The sequence below is a fragment of the Vipera berus genome (assembly GCF_964194415.1).
Source record: "Vipera berus genome assembly, chromosome: 7".
Lineage (NCBI taxonomy): Eukaryota > Metazoa > Chordata > Lepidosauria > Squamata > Viperidae > Vipera > Vipera berus.
Window position 1 is genome coordinate 64135277 of NC_138209.1, and position 20829 is coordinate 64156105.

At 38.0% G+C, this 20829-nt stretch overlaps 1 protein-coding gene across 2 annotated transcripts; it reads right to left on the reverse strand.

Annotated features, from left to right (window-relative positions):
• Positions 1-9191: 9191 nt before the first annotated feature.
• On the reverse strand, positions 9192-19410 carry NAF1 (nuclear assembly factor 1 ribonucleoprotein). 2 transcript variants are annotated; one of them, XM_081332286.1, is made up of 8 exons: positions 18726-19410; positions 17955-18084; positions 17067-17160; positions 15473-15555; positions 12886-13046; positions 11792-11843; positions 10611-10713; positions 9192-9796 (listed from the first exon to the last, which is right to left on the reverse strand). In XM_081332286.1, exons 1-8 carry the CDS (start codon positions 19343-19345, stop codon positions 9351-9353), a joined length of 1689 nt encoding a protein of 562 aa, XP_081188412.1. In that variant the 5' UTR covers positions 19346-19410; the 3' UTR covers positions 9192-9350. The 2 variants fall into 2 exon arrangements, with proteins under 2 accessions (XP_081188412.1, XP_081188411.1); XM_081332285.1 differs by having other exon boundaries at positions 17067-17163.
• Positions 19411-20829: the final 1419 nt, after the last annotated feature.

Sequence of the window (20829 nt, forward strand, 5' to 3'; positions counted from 1 at the left end):
TCATCTTCACCAAAATCTCCTGCATCACTCTGCCTGTGTCCTCGTTCTCAAAAGCTCTTCCTTGCTAGCAGGGATGGTTGCGAACGCCCTGTTCTGCTCCAAAAAACCCGGAGCAGAGGCGCCTCGCAGTCCGGAGCATGCCCAGGCTTCAGGGGGGCTCAATCCTTCCACCGCCAAAACTCTAAGTTCTGGCGGCCCCGGAGAGCTCTACCCCTACCTGGACGCTCACCCCCTCCTCTTCTCCCAAGGTGGGGGCTTCCGAGCCGCCGAAACAGCTGATCGGTGCTGTTTTCGGCGGCTCTACAGAGCCGCGAGGCTGACAGCCGAAAAATGGCTGCCTCCGGCGACGCGTTGCCATCCGGAAGTCCAGTGTATGATTCAAGGTTGTTTGAAATAAGAGATGATAAGAAATGGGTTGAAGAAATGGAGGGAAAGTCTGCATTTCAGACTAATTGGAGAATGTGATTTATGACTGTTATTTAGAGGAGGGAATTGTGCTTTGATACTATGTGTTCAGGGGAGGGGAATTCAGATTTTGGCTTTGACCATGTATGTGCCAATGCTATGCTTCTTGAATAAAGATTCTTTAAGGTAAACAATGCCTCAACGTTCTTTGAAGAGTTTCATCTGTCGGAACTATGATATCTGGTTTACCTGAGAAGGCTGATTATAATATACATTTATTGAAGATAACGAGGTGAACATGTACAAATAACAGCATTGGGAATCTTTTACAAGTGAAGAATATTAATGACTAAACAAGAGCTCTCTATATACAAGAATCTTATTACAAAATAAAGCCATATATGTCCTAAGGGGAATGGAGAATCAATTTATTCAATTAACTTTTTTTGAGAAAAGTTCATGATAGATTTATGGCAATCTATAATCAATTAGCCTTGGTGGAGCAATGGGCTAATGCCTCCTTAAGTAACACCAGCTGCCTGCAATCAGTGCAGGTTCGCATCCCACCAGGCTCAAGGTTGACTCAGCCTTCCATCCTTCTGAGGTAGGTAAAATGAGGACCCAGATTGTTGGGGGCAATTAAGCTGACTTTGTAATAATGCCGCTTGGGGGGTGTATGAAAGCCCTAATAAGCAGGCATATACATAGAATGAAGGCTACTGCTAAGCTTGTAAGCCGCCCTGAGTCTTCGGAGAATGGCGGGATATAAATGGAATTAAAATAAAAATAAAATAAATAAATAAGTAAAATCTGTATTAAATATTGATAATTAAGGTACTAGAGTGAAATGGCAACCAACTGTATGTCAAAAATCCAATGTCCATAGCAAAATATTTTAGTTTTGTAAAAGGCCATAACAGACCTTCAACTGAGATGTCCTAGTATCTTCAGAGGTGACCTGGCCCTTGTAACAAATAAAATGAATGGGGAATTTCATATGACTAAAAGAACTCTAGTAACTGTCTTTGCATATAACAAAGGCTCACTTCTAATAAAGTCATCGTAAGTCAGGTGTATGATGGTCCAGCATGTTTGCCTTTTGCAGATGTTCATAATAATTTCCTTCTTAGAGGAAGCAATGATTATATCCAGAAAGTTGATTTGGAGAAATAAGAGGAAAATGTAAAAGATAAAGAGCATAATGGAGAATGTAATAAAATGAATGTTACATGTCTGTGAAATTAACAGAAAAGAGAAAGATGTAATAGATTTGAATAAAACCTGATACTTTTTGAGTTGAATAATATGCACACAAGTAAGTGAAAGTGTAGGTTTAATTATGAATGAAAGCTGAAAGTACGAATTAGTGTCATTGAAGTAGGTGCATATGATAGCAAGAATCTTATGTTGGTAATTGTTGCATAATAATAATGGCCATTCTGGAAGATTCAAAGGTGGATTTTAGGAAAAATATGAGCCATTCTGAGTGAATGCTATCAAGGAAGAAAATTATTTTGTAATGAAAATGAATGGTGGTGTGAAAATGACAAAAGAGTACAGAAAAAGTGCCTGGGTTGTTCAGAAACCCAAAATGAATTCTCTGCTTAGAAAAATATTATCTTTTCATTACCAGTAGTAGTAATCAGACACACATTGTATCTGTGTCTGAGAGTTCGAAGAATGCTATTGTATATAAAGGGAAACATAGCTGGAATTTGAAAAAAAAGATAGCCCATTTGAGGTTAGTCTGAGAAAATGGCAAGATTTTCACTGAAATGACATAAAAGGTAGCGATAAACAAAATTGAGAAAAATATTTTTTTGCAGAGCACATTTTGCTTTTCAGTGGTTACTGAAAATTAAGTTTCTTCATCTAGAAAAGCTGTATTATGAAGAGAATAGACTTTATAAACTGTATGAACATGGATTGGGAATTTAATTGCTCAAAGGAGGGATAATATGATTGAAATAAAGCATTTGTGAGAATTGAATGATTAGTAAATGACTCAACATGAGCACAGTAAAACAATATGTGATGTTCTCTTCTCTATTATGTAAGGAATGCTTAAAATGGCAAAAGATACTATGTTGACCAATCACTCAGTTTGCGACAAAACCTGCTGCTGTGCGAGGGGTGTTGATGGTGGGCTGCCCCCCGGGGCTGGAGCTGGCACGGCTGGTGCTGTGGGAGCAGCGGGGCCCACTCTATATGACGGGGCTGCGCGGGGTAGGCGGCGGAGGCAGTGTGGGCCAGTCAATGCAGGGTGGCCACTTAAGGCACGCAGGGCGAGGCGACAATGGCACAGGTCCAGCACCAGCCTGGCTGACACGGGTGAGCACAAGGAAGGAATGCACATAGACTCTGCAGAACCCACCTTCCACTCCTTGTCATCTCTTATTTACCTAGTTGGTGTAGTTGGGCAGCAGGGAGGGATGCAAAGTTTCTGTCAACTCGCCTTCGCTGCAGACAACTTGCTGGTGCAACGTTTGTGGCCAGGTATTTTGGCATGCTCAGCAGCAATTCTTATTGGCTTTCGAAAGCCAATGGGCTTTTGAAAGCCAATAGAGGGAGTAGCATAGCTTGTGCAAAAGCTTTTTGTGTGTGTGTGTGCAAAAAAGGGTGCCGGAATGCCATTCTGAGTATTCTATGAGAAAAAAAGCCCTGCTTTATGTTTTAATCTTATGATTTTAAAAATATTGTAAGTTGCCTCAAACCTTACCATGTGGATTGCATACAAATATTATATAATCGGTAAATAAAGGTAGAACATATGTTAAATATACATCAAATGATAATATGCTTCCCTACAAAGTCAATTCTTGCTCAATGACAGACCAAGGACTTAACTCGGAAAGGCAAGAGGAAAATCTAAAAGAGGTCTGTGCAACTTGTAGAAGGGAAAGGCCCACATTGATAAATTAAAAATCTTTGTGGTCTGCAAAGGAATGCTGGTGGGCTAATCAATGATTGATGACTAGAGGACCATCTACAGTGTTGGAGTTTGAGGTCATGGTAAGCTATGGAGGCACTAGGCAACATGACTTTCAGGGCAGTGGTGTTGATTTTATTACTTTTTTTAAAAAAAAAAAAGTCTGTGCTCTGTCCAAGGGTGTTTGGTAGGCTGCATGTACAGGCCTGGTCTAGAATTTATTTTGGAGCATTCAACTATCTAGAGCAGGCATGTCAAACTCATTTTGTTTGAGGCAACTTCTTATAAAAGAATTGCCATTAATTTGTTTTAATAAAATAATTTAAATCAATTTTTCACTTGATTTCAAATTAAATGAATTATATTGGTTAATAATGAGATTTTTTTAAGTACAATTGCCAAATGCAATAAACTGGTTTTAAGTATATGTGTGCACTAATTATTTCAACACCAATACATTTTAACAACATATTCTATTTGTAAATGAATGCAAATGCAAATTATACAGTTTTTTTGTGCAAAAATAAAACAAAATAACAATTTAAGTGCTGTTATCATTAGTTATCCTTAGATAAAAAATAATTTCATCATCCAAAATTTTGTTATACTGTATTTAACGAACAGATGCTTTGGGATTAAAAAAAAAGACTGACTACATTTGATTGTGTATCACCATGGCATTAAAACAAAATTCAAACAGTGTATGAAAAATAAAGGTTCCCTAAACGTCTGCTGGCTATATCTATACATTTTCCTTGACAGCGCTCTATTGCCTTCTTTTTAGCCTTTTTTTCAACTTCCCAGCTTAGAAAAGGCAAGGCACCAGGAGCTGAAAGTTACAGTGACTGTTTAAGCAGGTTGCTAAGCAACCTGTTCACACTCGGCCCTTCTTACCCTCCCACTTTTAAATTAGCCTGTATGGATTGCATTTCCTTCTATTTGAGCCATCTGAAGGCCTGTCGCTGCAATGCATTCTGCTGCTCTGCAACCTGGCTGAGAATTTGGCTCTCCGGAACAGTTTCCTTCAGCTTTTGTGTGTGTGTGTTTGTGTGTGTGTGTGTCTGTGTGTGTGTCTGTGTGTGTGTGTGTGCAAAAAAAGGTGCCGGAACGCCGTTCTGAGCATTCTGTGGGGGAAAAAGCCCTGGATATATCACATATAATTGAAGATTGTAATTAGTTGCGTGTGCACGTTCAGCAAGTGTGATGTATTTGTGCTGGCATTTCTAGGCCTCTTTCCAACCACATCCAGAAAAATTTGTAACAAACATTGGAATTCTTAAGGCCATGTTTGCTATTTCCCAGCAAACTGTTACTGGAAGGAAAAAGCAATCCCTGCTGCGTTACTGATCCCAGAGAAGCATTTGCATGTATGCAGGTATCCTTAGGGTGCCATAGTTATAGATGAGAAATATTGGTTGCAAAGTTGGCATTCTGGATGTAATACAGATATTTTGGACTTATTTTTGTTTCTTTGCATGTTTGATATTTTAAAAAAGGCATATGCTTCTGACTATGCTTATGCACATATGTAACATCTTTTGCTAGGATACATGACCACTGCTTGTCCAGAATGTGAAAAGTGAAAGATTGTGACTAAACAAAATTTTAATGTACATATACCACCAGAAATTATTTTAGCCTTTTAAATAAATGTTGTTATTGATGTTAAGCTCACCATGGAAAACATCATATATTGTTATGTATACACTAGGTTAATTATTTAAAGATTGAAGTGCAACATAACTAGATTCTAAATAATTTATTTTTCAAAACACACAACAGTCCAAACAGTAAAAGTAAAGTCCAAATTAAGGATATTTCATTCTTAAGAATTGCTTAATTTAAAGTGGTTTAGTTGTAATAGATGGTTAGATTCAAAATAGTTTTCAAGAGTATGTACAAAAGATACTTTTTTCTAGCATCAGCTAAATTAGAAAAATTACATTGAGAAAAATGTTTCTTATTTCTTTCCTGTTACCTTGATTTCATTGCATATAGGAAATAGATTTTGTTATATAATTTTAACCCCCAAAAGACAGAAGCAGAGGAAAAATGTGAGATTCTTTCCTGTTGGCTATTTTGAATTAGCTGTTTTAGATTCTAAAAGTTTAGTTCCTAAAGAAGTAACCGTGTAAATAATTTTAATGTCCTCTTCTAGTGGAGTCTCTTTTATGACTCAAGGACTTTTATGACTCAACTCCCAGAATACCTGAGCCAGCATGGCTCAGCTTGTAAACCTCTCCCTTTCCCTTCAGCATGGCTGGCTCAGGATTTCTGGGAGTTGAAGTCCACGAATCATAAAAAAGGACCAAGATTGCCTAGCCCTGCAATAGGCTTTCAGAGGGCTTTTTTTTTTTGCAAAAAAAAAAGGTGCCGGAACACCGTTCTGAGCGTTCTATGAGAAAAAAAGCCCTGATAATAGTAGTAGTAGTGGTAGTAGTAGTAGTAAGTTGGAAGTGACCTTGGAGGTCAAATGGCTGTCCAGTCTCTTCTTCAAATGGCTGTCCAGTCTCTTCTTAAAAACCTCCAGTGTTGGAGCATTCACCACTTCTGGAGGCAGGTTGTTCCACTGATTAATTGTTCTAATTGTCAGGAAATTTCTCCTTAGTTCTAGGTTGCTTCTCTCCTTGATTAGTTTCCATCCATTGCTTCTTGTTCTGTTTGTTGTTTGTGGTGGAAAATTGACAGATTTGTTCCCTATTATACATAAAAGGTAAAAAGTAAGAAAAAAACCCTACAATACTGAATTGGTATGCCTTGTCTGAAAATTAATAAAAAGATGAGAAAGTGGATGAAAATTACTGTGGATAACTAGTAGATCCTGTGGTGATTGTTGTAAGAAATGAGAATTTGTTCAAAGGACAAAAAATGGCTTATATATTTCTACAGTGAATATGCATAAACAAGATGTTTAAGAATTTATGGGTGCTGACTTCTGATTTGATGCTGCGGCATGATGGGTGCAGGAAGATGGAGCTCCGTCTTCCATGTTTGACTTCGCCCCACTGAGGACCCTAAAAGGATCAAAAGTCACCCCGAAGAGGCGATGGAGAACTTTGTTGATTGAGGGCAGCGGCCCTTCCGTTTGATCTGAGGAAGCCCTCCAAACTGGTGAGGGAAAGCCTGGCTACATTTGTGTGGCCAGTCAGAAGTTGCTGACAACCGAAGAAAATAAGCAGTAACCAGCAACTTTGGAGCAATATGGATGGAACTGGGTGAGACCCTATCATTTCTTTGACTTTGACTTTTTCCTGGGGAAAAAAAACGCCCAAAGAATCCTCCCCTATGAGAGAGGAAAGGGGAATTTCCACCCCATTCCCTCAGGAAAAGAAAAGCAACAAATAAATTGCTTGGGGGAAAACAGAAAATTACAAGATTAATTTGGAAACCATAATATCTGTATTTGTGCATTCTGTTATTTATGTCACTGTTAACCGCCCTGAGTCCTTAGGGAGAAGGGCGGTATACAAATCAAATAAATAATAATAATATATAACTTTAGAATTTGGGGACTAAAAGTGCTTTTGCGATTTTTTTTATAAAGACTTAAACAGCTTGTAATATAAGTTTGGATGTAAAAAGCTGGAAGATGGCATCGACATCTAGTGGCGAACTACAGCACAATTTATTATGCCTAAAGGAAACTTGGCTGGAAGCCCAGATTCAGATAAGACTTATTGTTTTCAGAAACTTTCACTTTTGAAGACTGCAGCTGGGAAAAGGCGGGGGGGGGGGACTTCTTGGGCTGCTTATCTGTGGCAGAGACAAACTATTTTGAAAGTGGACTTTTAGAGCTGTGTCATGGAACTATTTCCTTATAGAAGAAACATGCATTATTGAGATGATGGAATACTTTAGACTATAAACCTTTGATTGATGGACAATTTTAATTGCTTTTCTCTCTCTGGACAGAAAGGATGTTTTTTTCATTGGACAGAAAAAAATTTAAAAAATGAACTTTACTTATATTTGCTGAGGGGAGACTTAAGGACAGACTGATAGGCTGGATAATTAGGAATTCAAATGAATAACTGACTGAAACTTTTTAAATCCCTAGATTGGACTATAAAGTCTACAAACAAAAACAAAATGTATGTTCCATACTTAGCTTCAAATGGTAAAAAAACCATCTGTAACATCTGTCCTCAAAGTTCCCAGCTTAACATACCAAAGAAAATGTTGATGAATTTCAGAAAGAAATTCTTTCTATGTTAAAATCAATACAAGAGACAATTGCCTTAGCTCATGGGACTAAAAATAACACAAAGGACATAAAAGAACAATTCTTTAATCTAAATCTACAAACTCAGAAAATGAGTACAAAGGAGCTAGCAACCCAGAAAATAGAAGGAAAATCATAGGAAGCAGATCCAAAGATGGAGGACTTAAAGAATGGAACTAACAGACTCAAACAAACGAAGAATTAGAAGATGTAGCGATATCAGAAATGGAAAAGGTATCTTACCTGTCAAGATCTCAGAACACACTTTTGAGAATAAGAGCTGATTGAGTGGAAGATAGAGCTGTTAGAATTGTGGGAAATTGGAGGGAGGCTGTTTAATGAATATCAATGGGCTGAGCATCCTTCCAAAAATACTTTAATCAAATTGTCTTTCTTATTCCAAAAAATAAACACAAAAATAGAGAAAGAATTACTTGATGATTCAAATGGATTGACTTGGAAAGTTAATTGGCAAAGGAAGAAAGCTAGAGTAAGACAGAAGAAAATAGAGGTTTTGACCCATTAGATGGGATATTATACTATCAATCAGATGTTTGAACATGGCCTAGAATAGATAATTGTTAGAAATATAACTATTATTATAACTAAAAAGATAGAATTTATAACTAGAATATTATATTTTGGTATGAGAAGGGAAATATGAAAATGCTAAGAGGGTTTGAATAAGGGAAGCTTTTTGTTACCCAAATATAACTTTTTATGAGAAACTATAAGCAATACATTTTGTATATGTATTAACAAGAATTGTATTTGCCTAATGTGGGGAAACGTGTACTACCGGGAGAGGAAGCATTGGATGGTGTAATATTGGGCCTAGATTTAAGAAGTTAATATGTACCATTGAATTACTAATGGACCCAGACAACACGTTGCTTATTAAGTACTTATGATTGTAAAACTAGAAAATTAATATTTATATATAAAAAAAGAATTTATGGGTGCTGAATGTTGAAAATTGAATATAACGATCAGCCTAAAATAAGTATGTTGACATATGATTGATCATATATAAAGAATAAATGAGAGTAAACAAATATACAAAGGAAAAGTTAATGTGTTAATGGTTTGAAAAAAATGGGACGATGAGAAATTCATAGTTGTAGTTACAACTGAAATAAGCCACATTAACTATAATGCAGTCTCAGGTAAACCTACATTAGTTTAGCTTTGTAGTCAAAATCAAATATATTACAATAACATTAACCTTGAAAATAAACATGATGGATACATAGATATGTAGATAAAACATGTTTTCCTCCCATGCTTTTAAAATTATTTTCTAATATTTTGTTGAATGTTCAATAAGCACAATTAAGCATGTGCCACCAAATGTTACAGATATGGATACTATTTAGGTTTTGTTGGGTTATGGAGATTTTATTCTATGAATAATTTTGCTTTTAAATTGAATTGTTTTCTACTGCAAAGAGAACAATTATAAAAAGGCAGCACAAAGTACGTATTGCATCGAGAAACAAGAAAATTTGTTTTAGAGGAAATTTTAAATTTATGGACAAAAGAGATGTAGAAATCTATAGCTTTTGGTCAATGTGGACGGTAAAAAGAAATACTGAATATTCTTTCCATTAGATTTGTAAAGCAACAGACACTAAACATCTTTCCATATTTTTATTTCATACAAAATGGTCATTTTAGTTTCTGTAAATAACTAAAAATAATGTACCTCCCTCAAAGCAAATAAAAAAATATTAACATATCTACCATTGAGGTAGGACATTTAATTTTATAGGTTGTCTGAAAATATATTCTGTCCTAAGGAGAACTGCCAGTGTTAGGCGCTGTAGATGGTGGGGGCAGTGGAGGTGGGGGCGGTGGGGGTAAAGACAACATAGACAATAAAGGCTCATAGGTGTTCTGAGGACATGTAGGAGGCCACCCCCAATCTACTGGTGGGGGTGGGGGTGGAAAATTTGTATTATTACCAACAGTTTCAAAAGATGGGGGTGGGAAGGAATACTGATGTCTTCTCATACTTTCCAGCCTCTGTTGATGACAAAAAGTAGGTGCTTTCTGCAAGTGTGCATAGTCAGAGGAATAATACGGTGGAGTTATATTGTGCTGTCTATGGAGACGTGGAAAAGGAGCTACAGGAGGAGATCTGCCCCATGAAAACCTGCTTGTAGGCTGTCCTCTACAATATCCACCTGAATATTCTGAAGGAGGTTGTCGTCTGGACTGATAATTTGGCCCATTATCATCTACAGAAGCAAACAAAAATCAGAAGAGATTAGCATCATTTAATGGCTTATGAATATTGTAAAAATAATGCTATGTTTTCCCCAAGAGTACACTAATAATTAATGAACTAAACTGAAGTTCCATAACTCTTGGCATACTATATAACAGTCATCAAATTGTGTACTTTTTATTTTTTATACATTTTTATTTAAAATGTGTATGCTTTTTAAGATTGTGGTACAACTGAGTTGCCTAATGGAAAACACTGAGGTAACACCTAGTTATTTGAGTTATGGACTGCGCAGCAACGGAATGAAGGAAAATTTAGGATCTGTTGTCAATTTAGATAAACTAAGTTTAAACCTTGAAAGAGGCAACTGTGAATAGTTCAAAATTAGTATTATTTTATCATCCAGATATTCTTCATAAATATAAAACCTGCAGATTTACAATTACAAAGGCATTTATACTTTTAATACATGATTATCCATGCCCCACTTTCCAAACATTCAGCATCACATACATAAAATTATTGATCTGCTATTTTGACATACAAAGGTAGCATTATTTTTCTTAGCAAATACCAATAATTGTTAACCAACATTCTTTTGCAAACCACTGTTTCTATTTACTTTATGCCTGAACAGCTGAAGAGATCTCCCACTTTTTAAAAAGGGTAATTCTTATAAATATAAAAATACTAAATCTGAAAGGCTTATGTATAAAGTCAAAAGTGTGGAATGTATTGAATCAACTTTAAACAAATAATATGTAAAATTGGATTTCTGGGTTGTTTAAATATCTATTCAATATTCCAGGACAGCAGCTACTTACTGCTATCATTTTGCTGTGATCTGAGCTTCTTTCTTTTTATATTCTGAGATTTCTTTTGTAACTTTGCTGCTTTTTCTTTTTCATCATCACTGAAATCTAAAGCCTAGAAAAAAATAAAATGAAAAACTGGAAGGTTTAAAAAAGGTAAACGCCTGCATTTTATAACAATTCCACAATAGCTAGTCATTTTTTTAATCCCATTTATATCCCACCCTTCTCCGAAGACTCAGGGTGGCTTACAATTTAAAGCACAAATCAATGTGCTTAGCAATAGCCTTCATTCTATGTATATGCCTGCTTATTAGGGCTTTCGCCCCCCCCCCCAGCGGCATTATTACAAAGCCTACATCTAAGAAGATGCAATTCTTGGATTCAATTCGAAAAACATGCTTCAGTACAAATAAACACACAAGGATAGTACTTCTTTGCAATTCTGTAAGATTTGTGTCTTTTCACACAGCATGTATGCTCTTAAAAGTTGCAAAGGCATTGTTTGCACTCCTACTCTCCCCAATGCACCTTTTCCAAATTATTTCCAAAATATTGGAAATATTGGCCACTTTTCAATTATGAAAGAATTCAGAGATTAAATGACAGAAAATCATTTAATCACTGGATCACCTAAAATACTGGACTTGCGTGGCTTGGAGGAACAGAACATGGAGAATGCTAGAATATTCTGTTCCTGGATCTGTAGGTTTGCATATCCCTATCATATTGGTAGAAGGGAACTTCTGGAACCTTTCAATCCCTTCTCAGGAACCCCACATAAAACCTACAGATGGTAGATCTGGTTCCTTTTGAATAAAAAAGGAAAGAGACAATCCTCAAAAAATTGTGGCTTACACCCTAAATTTCTAATAAAACATCTCTATTTTGGGCTTTGGAAAAGGGATTTTTAAATATACAGTATAATAGTGAGATATGAGTGGGAAATGCATCATCAACAACTCTTTGACTTGTTATTAAAAACAAATGAACTTTGAAAGAAGTTAAGCTGAAGTTATCACTTCAGGAATAAAATATAAGATTCTCCAGGAGACGGAATTAATTTTCCCAAGTTAAAGTTACTTGTTAAGCAATATTCTCTGCATATATTATTCTTTTCAAATTGAAAGGAAGGGTACATTTTGAATTGGAAAAACTAAAGTACAAAATCAGTATGCAAAGGATATCCTTGCCTCAAGAGGTGGCTCTTCATCATTCTTCCAAGATGCATCTGATCCCTTTTCTCTAGAACACAAAGGGTGGTTTTTTTTGTAAAGAACAAAAGAAAAATCCCTATGAGTACACGCCACAATAATATTAGCATTATTTGAAAGTTAGTATTTTCTTCTTTAAAATAAAAATAAGTCATGGTGCTTCAAAAGAAAAATGGTAAAATCTTTTGAAAAGTTACCAGACGTGAAGACATTTTCAGAACAGCCTTCCTCAACTGGGAGACCAATGATTTTCTGACTATAGTGATGACAACCATCATAATTGCAAGTTACTATGACTAAAGAAGATTATATTCAAAAACATATGGTGGGTAGCAAGTAGAGGAAGACTGCTCTAGTGAGCCTTTGCAGACAATTCAGTTAATAACCAAAATTCTAAATACAGGATCAGGTTACGAAATATATGAAGAAACATACAAACTTTAACTCTCAATTTTTGAGATCTAGTTAAACATGCAGAGATAGATAGATAGGGTTAGGTCATTAGGGCCTAAATAGGAGGAAGGTGGTGTGTTGGATATGTTCGCCACCTTCTGTTATTTGTAAAAATAACAAAGGTGGGATAAGTCTACATAAATAAAAAATGAAAAGGTAAATAATAAATTAGACACCGCTAAAAAGAGTTTAGAAGTTTTTTACTGTTTAAATTATTTGTGTGTATGCATGTATATTTCAAACTTTGAAAGCCAATTTGGTCTAGTGCAGGGGTAGGCAACCTTGGCTCTTTTATAACTCGTGGACTTTAACTCCCAGAATTCCTAAGCCAGTTGAAGTCCACAAGTCATAAAAGAGCCAAGGTTGCCTACCCCTGGTCTAGTGGTTAAGGCACCAGGTTAGAAATTAGGAAACTGTGGTTTCTAGTTTTGCCTGAAGCATGAAAGCTGGCTGGGTAACTTTGGGCTAATCATTCTCTCAGCCCACATCACCACACTCAAACAACAAGCCAGTTGGTCAATTCCTGCCCTGATCAATGGATCAACACTTGGTTGATCTGAAGGCAGATCTTGCACTTGCAAAAAAACATTAGGCACAAAAAATGCATACGTCAAACTTACTGTTTCAATTTTTCTGGAAATATATACTGAGTGAAGCTTTCCACAGCTGGAGCAAAACATACTGCATCTTTTATTTTAATATCTTTAGACTGAATGTGCTCAGGACTATTAAACTGTACTACATAAAAGGGATGAGACACTGGGCCAAATATTTCAAAGATCTGCAAGACAACAAATGTTATTATTTCATAAAAACAAGTTCTGTAATTACTTGATTACATTTAACAAGGAAAATTATTGGGGAAGTGAAAATACTATAAAAATATTTTTCTAACCTCTGAAATTCAGCTTCAAATTTAACTGCTTATAACTGTCCCAAAAGCAATTTTATTATTTATCAATAGAAGGAATATATAAGAGCTCATAGTCTTGAACTGTGTACTTGGTGTTCTCTGAACTTGTCTGTTTTTAAGGAATGCCAAAATTTCCAAATAAGGAAATTGCAGACTATCACAGAAAATACAGGTTTTAGAATCATATAACAATGCCAAATTCAAGTTCGAATGCTAAACTAATTAAAACATGCTTTAAAAGAACATTATTACACTGATTTCTTTTTTTAAATAAAAAATCTTAAATTTTAATATATCATGCTGAATTCAAACTTCTCAAGAATTTTGTAAACTGGTAATTATCTAGATACTAGTAATTATCTACATGCTACTAAAAATCTTGGTCTGTGCCCCTTAACTGGGCAAAACAATGCCAAGGGTTGTCTAATCCAGGGCTTTTCAACCTTTTCACCAATTGTACCACTCTTAGGATATGGCAATATTCAAGTACCACCTAGCAAGGTGTCAAAAACTTAATGACCTCCCCCCCAAAAAAAACCTGTTCAAAGTTGCAACTGCACTGAAATGACTTATGACCATTTTTCACACTTATGACCATTGCAGCATGCCCAGGGTCATGTGATTAATATTTGGATGCTTGGCAACTGATTCATATTTATGATGGTCACAGTGTCCCAGGGTCATGTGATCCCGTTTTGCAACCTTTTGACAAGCAAAGTCAATGGTAGGGCTGCTGGTGGCCAAGTGCTAAGGCGGGACTTCCCTCTCTCCCTCCTTCCCTGCCTCCCTCTTTCTCACGCCCACCTCCTTCTGAAGGAAGAATTTGAACTCCCCCCATATTTTCTCTCTTCCATATATTCATCAAACAAGCAAAAGCCTCCAGAGACAGAAAAGACAAGCTGCTGAGTGAACTAGATTAAAAAGGCACATTCCCCTTTAAGAATTAGCTACTGGCTAGAAAGGAAAGTTAAGGAGCGCAGCAGGCACTCAAGGAAGAAAAACAAAATGTAGTATGTATTGGCTGCTGGCTAAGGCAGCCTCCCCAAATGGTTCCATTCATAAGTAAAGGAATGCTACAGGCAAAATCCATTCAGGGGAAAAAATACTTCAAAATCCCTTGCAGCAAAAACTTACAGCTAACAATAGCAGAGCAATAGAAGCTAACACAAGACATCAGCCACCAGCCAAATAGAAATTGCCAAACGCTCCTTAAGAACACAAAGCCCCCATTGCACAAATCCCAGAACTTCAAAGTCACAAAAGCACATAAGAATCCTTCCACTCTCCCATCTCCAACCCTCCCTGCCTCACCTCCAGCTGATGCTGCCTTTCTTCATTCCTCATGGAGGGCAACCCCTCCCCCGCTGCATTTCTTGCCTGTTTGTTGCTGCTAGTTGTAGATTGGCTCATGGCCAGCCTGCTTGATCTCCTCTCCTCTCCGCCCACCCTCCTCCTCCTCCTCCTCCTTCTTTCTCTTGGTGCAGATAGAGCTGACTCCACCTCCTCCCAAGGCTGCTTTTTTTCTCTCTCCCTCTCCTGACCAAACTGCCTCTTTATAGCCTCTCCTGTCTCCACCCCGCCCTCCTTTCTCATGTGGAAGAGTGAGCCCGAAGTGAGCCTGGGGCCTTTGCCTCACCCCAGCCACTCTGCAGCTCCCGAGGACTCTCTCACAGTATGTCCTTGCCTGTGCTGGCTCTTTCCCTTCCCCACTACATTTGGCTAGGCAGGGCTGCGTACTACCTGCCCTGTGCTAATGTACCACAAATGGTACACGTACCACCAGTTGAAAAGCCCTGGTCTAGTCAATAATAAAAGTTAAGGTAAGTCCCACCTCAACTGACTTCTAATCTTGTTGCTTGTTAATTGACATATAAAGCATTTTTTTATTTAACAATTGGATTAATTTTAGGCACATGGTAGCAGTTTTAGGATCATTTTAGGAAATTTTAGCAACTCAACTGTTTGTATGTTTAATTTTTTTACACTCACTATGCTATTTATTTGTGTTTCATATGTTTTTCAAGAATATTAAGAAAGGCAAGTCTTATACAAATAAGTATACTATTGAAAAATTAAATAAGCCATATCAACAGATGTACTGTATCATAAAAATACTCTTATTTTTTTCTAACAACATGTGCTTTGCAAACCAGGTAACATACAGTATTTCCCTAAGGAAACCTACTACTGTAATATGTCTCAAAAATGTCTTTATGCTGCTAATACTTTTATGGTTGTTAAAACATTGTTTAATGGCATTAGCAATACATCCAAATAATTTAAAAAATATTTACCTTTCCTAATGAATGACGATCTTCCTTGAAAAGTACTGTATTTTCATTCACCGGAGGAAGCCCCTTCTCTGACTCAATTATTACTAAAAAGGAAAAAAAAAATGAACATTTTGCTAAATTCTTCCAGAAAGAGGGTAAAGCTGTTGTCAGCTTTGTGACAACAGAAGAAATTGTACCCATTTTACTTTGTATTTCATTGTAACTTTCCACTCTGTATTTGGGGATTTTCACCTAGACAGACTAAGGGGGAAGGGAGAACGAGCATTCTTAGTCATAACAATTGCAGCTGCAGCTATACTCAAGGTTAATGTGAGTAAAAAATTTTGTCGGCAATAGGACGGGGGAGAAAAGCCCACGTTTAATTGTATTTGGAGAATGTGATACATGACAGCTTGGTTTAGGGTGGGAATTGCAACTTGTAACTTTGTGTCAGGGGAGGAAACTTTCAGTTTTGGTTTCAACTATGTAAATGCCCATATTTTATTTCCTAATAAAATGTTCTTTAAGGAAGATTTTCTTGCCTTGAAGTTCTTTTAACTGGTTTCATCTATCTATGGACTGAGGATGGCTTCATACTTCTACACTCTAACTATCCCCAAGTATAGGAGAGTCTTCTCTCTAGCCCGTTTCAATGTCTTGCCCTCAGCACTACTCGACGGGCGATTTAAGAGGCTCCCCATTAGCGTGATAGGGCTGAGGTTGAAACTGTGGAGCATGTCTTTTTATACTGCCCTATATATAACGCAGGCAGAACTAAATTACTGTCTCTCCTTAAAATAGACCCTTCTGGTCACAATGCTAGTAATTTGGTCTTATATTGTTTAGGGGATGGCTCCTCATATATTACTTCTCAGGTCTCTAAATTTTTTTTAAGAGATGTAACTATTAGAGGAGAATGTTGTAATTCCCCTCAGCCAAGGCTTTAATAGCATTATTGTAGACTATAGCATTAATGTAGACTTACAATTTATATTATAACATTCACTGGTTGTAATTCAGATATTACTGAAGAAAGAGTCATCTACAACATACAGTATAAAGGCTGCAACAGCCACTATATAGGACTGACAGGCAAAAGACTAGCAGAGTGCATCCATGAACACCATGAAAGCAACACAACACAAACTCAACTGTAGTTTCAACTGAGAAACCATGGCATCATGTAGGTAAAGCTAAATTTCTAAAGTAATAAAGATTGAATTAAAAAATATAATAAGACTGAATAATTAATTTTGCTTGGAATGATATATCAAACTTTGATATGTACAAGTATTCACTACTTGCTGCTATGCCCTGCTGATGTTGAACTTTCAGAATGCATTTAAAATAGATGAGATGCTATTTGGGGATTATTGTTACATTTTCTTCATGATTCCTCTATTAACCTGACAGGGAATTTCTGGATTTTCCTTTAGGAGGGGGAGGGACTATAAAATATGTTACTGAAAATCAAACATTTTATGGGGCTGCAAAATAATCACAAAGAGCCACAAATTGCTCACTCTTGTATTAAACAATCAAATACCCCATACATAACTACATAATAAAACATTTTCAGGGAACACAAAATACACATTTCCACACATCATCTCACCTAGATGTTCAATGATGCTGGAAACTTTCCCAAAGGGCATCAATTTAACAGATTCAGGAAGAATTATCATTACGTCTTCAACAGGAAGTGGCTCCTGCTTAATAAATAATTTTAAAAATCATTTGCATACCAAGACCCACATTCAATTTTCCCAATCTAAGTAACTTAATTAACATTCACTACAGGCTATAATTATTTTCTTACTGATATTAATGATGTACTCTGACAAGCAATATGTTAAAGATAACCACACATACACAAAAAATACTTGAAGAGTCTCTTCAGTTCTCCAAAACTAGAAAATGCTGTATTTGTGCACTCTGAAAATTGGCCCAAACAACTTCAATCCTCTGAAAGTTGGGCAAGATTGGCCAAAATGAGTAGCTGAAGTAACTAAAAAATCTGGTACTTTTTTCTTTTTGGAATGCATTTGTATAATATGGATGCATCACATGGTTTAACACAAGGGAAAGGGGAAAAAATATAAGAACTTAAAAGTAAATGTATCTTTGTAGTCCATCTTTCTTCCATTCCTTGTGTACATGGCAAAAAAGACACTATTAAAACTTTTTTCTGTGAAAGATTATTTCACATCAATTAGATACATGTACATAGCACAACTTATGATGAAACTGAATAAAATTTCTATTCTACAAGTAATTCATCAAAACAGCAATTCTCAAAGAAGAAATAGATATTTATAAGGGGAATGAGTATAGCAGAGTCTGCTAATAAATATTTATATGAACGATCAAAGAAATAAAGTACCTCAATTTGCACAATATATTTCTGTTGTCCCCTCAAATTCATTATTTTGCTAAATGTAGCTTGGTGGTAATTTTTCCTAGGTAACACCCAACTGTGTTTTATAACAGTAAAGACACTTACTTTAGTCAATTCACTTTTTTTAGTAGCAGGAGAATTATTTTCATTTTTATCTTGTTGATTATCATCATCAGACAACAATGGAGGAGAGGACGACGAGGAAAGAGAAGATGAACTGTCTTCATCAGTATCACTGCAAAGGGAGATACTATTTTTCAACGTATATTCTGCCACATTAATTTAAAAAAGTATTAACAATGATCACAAGGCCTGGCTTTGACCAAAATCTCCCTTTAGTAATAAGTGACAACGTGCATCAAAGACTTGTGTCAGGTGCGGTGAATGTTATGTAGCAGCTATTAAGAAAAAAGAAAAGCCTTCTATTTTTTTGCACTACAACCTACAGTACTGCAGAACTGGAAAAGGGCAATTTTTACAGTTCTTCATTAACTGTCAAGTTTAAAGCTATAAGGGCAGGGGTAGGCAACCTCGGCTCTTTTATGACTCATGGACTTCAACTCCCAGAATTCCTGAGCCAGCATAGCTGGCTCAGGAATTCTGGGAGTTGAAGTCCATGGGTCATAAAAGAGCCGAGGTTGCCTACCCCTGTATTAGGGTTACCTCTTGGGTCTCACAGCTTCATAAAAAGGCCAAGTCTCAATATTAATGCATCGTGTTTGTTTGTTTGTTTTCCTTATTACTTACCTAAGCTGGCTGGCATGACTGCAATACTTACAGATGGGTACATCACCTAGCTTCCTCTGCCTAAAACAAGACTTAAGAAATAAAATGTGAAGAACATTAAAAAGAGAGAGAGAACGGCCCCCGACTCACCTGTCCGATTCCGAGCTACCACCACCCTCCATTGACCCTGCTCCCTTCTCCCCGCGTAGCGCCGCCGGATTCTCCTTCGAGAGCGCATCTTGCTCTTCCAGCCCGACCGCCGCCGTTTGGCGAGCGAGTCCTTCGTTTTGTGCGCTGGGGCCACCCTGGAAAGCAGAGGAGGAGGACGACGACTGATGGTCCACCTTCACTTCCTCGGACGGTGGGCGGTCTCCTTCCTTTTCCGATGCTGCCGCCACAGCCTGCGGGTGTTCGCCTGGCGGGCAAGCCTGCCCACCACTCATCCCGGGAGAGGTCCGGCCGTTGCCGTCCCCAAGAGCTGCCGGCTCCTCTTCAGCGGCAGGGCTGCTAGCGTGAGGAGCATCTCCTTCAGCGCCACCTCCCTCCAGGCCGACCCAAGGAGGCTCTGGCTCCCGTGGAAGCCCCGCGGGCTTTGCCGGGGATTCTTCACAGAAGCGCTGCGGGGAAAGCGGGACTCGCTCGTCGCCCTCCTCCCAAGCGGGTCCCTGGGGGGCCGCCGCCGCCGCATCGCAGCTTCCCTCGCAGGCGACCTTCAGCGTCTGCAACTGCTCGGCCACCGTCGAGCCGGCAAGGCCGGAATCGCCGTCCATCGGCACAGCCGAAGACGCGCCCGCGGCCGATCCACGTGCGGCTACACCAGGGGTAGGCCACCTCGGCTCTTTTATGACTCGTGGACTTCAACTCCCAGCATTCCTGAGTCAGCGTAGCTGGCTCAGGAATGCTGGGAGTTGAAGTCCACGAGTCATAAAAGAGCCGAGGTGGCCTACCCCCGGGCTACACGAACGGATGACAACAAGAGATGGCGCGCTGTACTTACGCCACTTCCGGGGCGGTTCCTTCCAAGGGAGCGATATGCGCGTGTGGGTGCGCGTGAGCGGATAGGTTACCTGTAATTGGTGGGGCTGAGCGGCCGATGCGATATAAAAAATGGAAGGCTCTCGTAGTTGGGGGGCGGTTAGAATCTGGGGGTCTGGAGTTGCGTTCGGATTCATTTAGCTCGGCTGCCAATGACAGATTCTATAGCAGGGGTCTTCAAACTTGGCCCTTTTATGACTTGTGGACTTCAACTCCCAGAATTCCTCAGCCAGCAAAGCTGGCTGAGGAATTCTGGGACTTGAAGTCCACAAGTCATAAAAGGGCCAAGTTTGAAGACCCCTGTTCTATAGTATACCGCCAGTCTCGAATAATGTCATTATCTGCCCACCCACCCCCAAAAAACATTTATAGATCCTCTTGTTTTTACACAAGCATTTCGACTTCGTGTACAAACAAGCAATTATGAATTGCCCCATTAACGCCCGTTTAAGAAGCATAGCTGTAGATAGGAGTGAAGGCTTGACGAGGACGATCACTTGGCTATGAGCCAGTAATGTGTGGCAGCAGCTAAAAATCTTAATACAATCCTGGGTTGTATAAACAGGCATAGAATCAAGATCACATGAGATATTGGTACCAATTTATAAAAACCCTAGTAAGACCACACCTGGAATACTGCAGCCAATTTTGGTCACCATATCACAAAAAAGGTGTTGAGACCTTGGCAAAAGTTCAGAGAAGAGCAACGAAGATGATCAAAGGCCTGGAGACTAAAACATACGAAGAATGGCTGCGGGACTTGGGCTTGGCTAGTCTAAAGAAAAGGAAGAAATAGTGGAGATATGATAGCAGTATTCCAGTATCTGGTAAAATGACATTCACAATAAAAAGTCACATCACCAGCTGAGATGACTAATGTCGTGACCTAAATGCCTGTGGGACCGTGTGAATCTCAGTTCCACAGAATGGAAAGGACTGAGCAGGTCTTTTCTGCTAGACCTAGTTTAGATGTAATACACACTGGATATATTATCAACATTCTACTTCATTGATATTTGGAAAGTTAAATTATAAAAAAAGTTTGTTGTGCTTTCCAGATTTTCACTTATCTTTTTACCCTACTCATATATATTTTAGGAAACCCAGAAAAAACATTACTGATGGTGATTTAAGGGGAGGGAGGGTGATTGGCTTCAGAATCTAAATATGAGCTCATAAAGCAACTAAAGCATTTAAAATTTTTCATGTAGGAGATCTT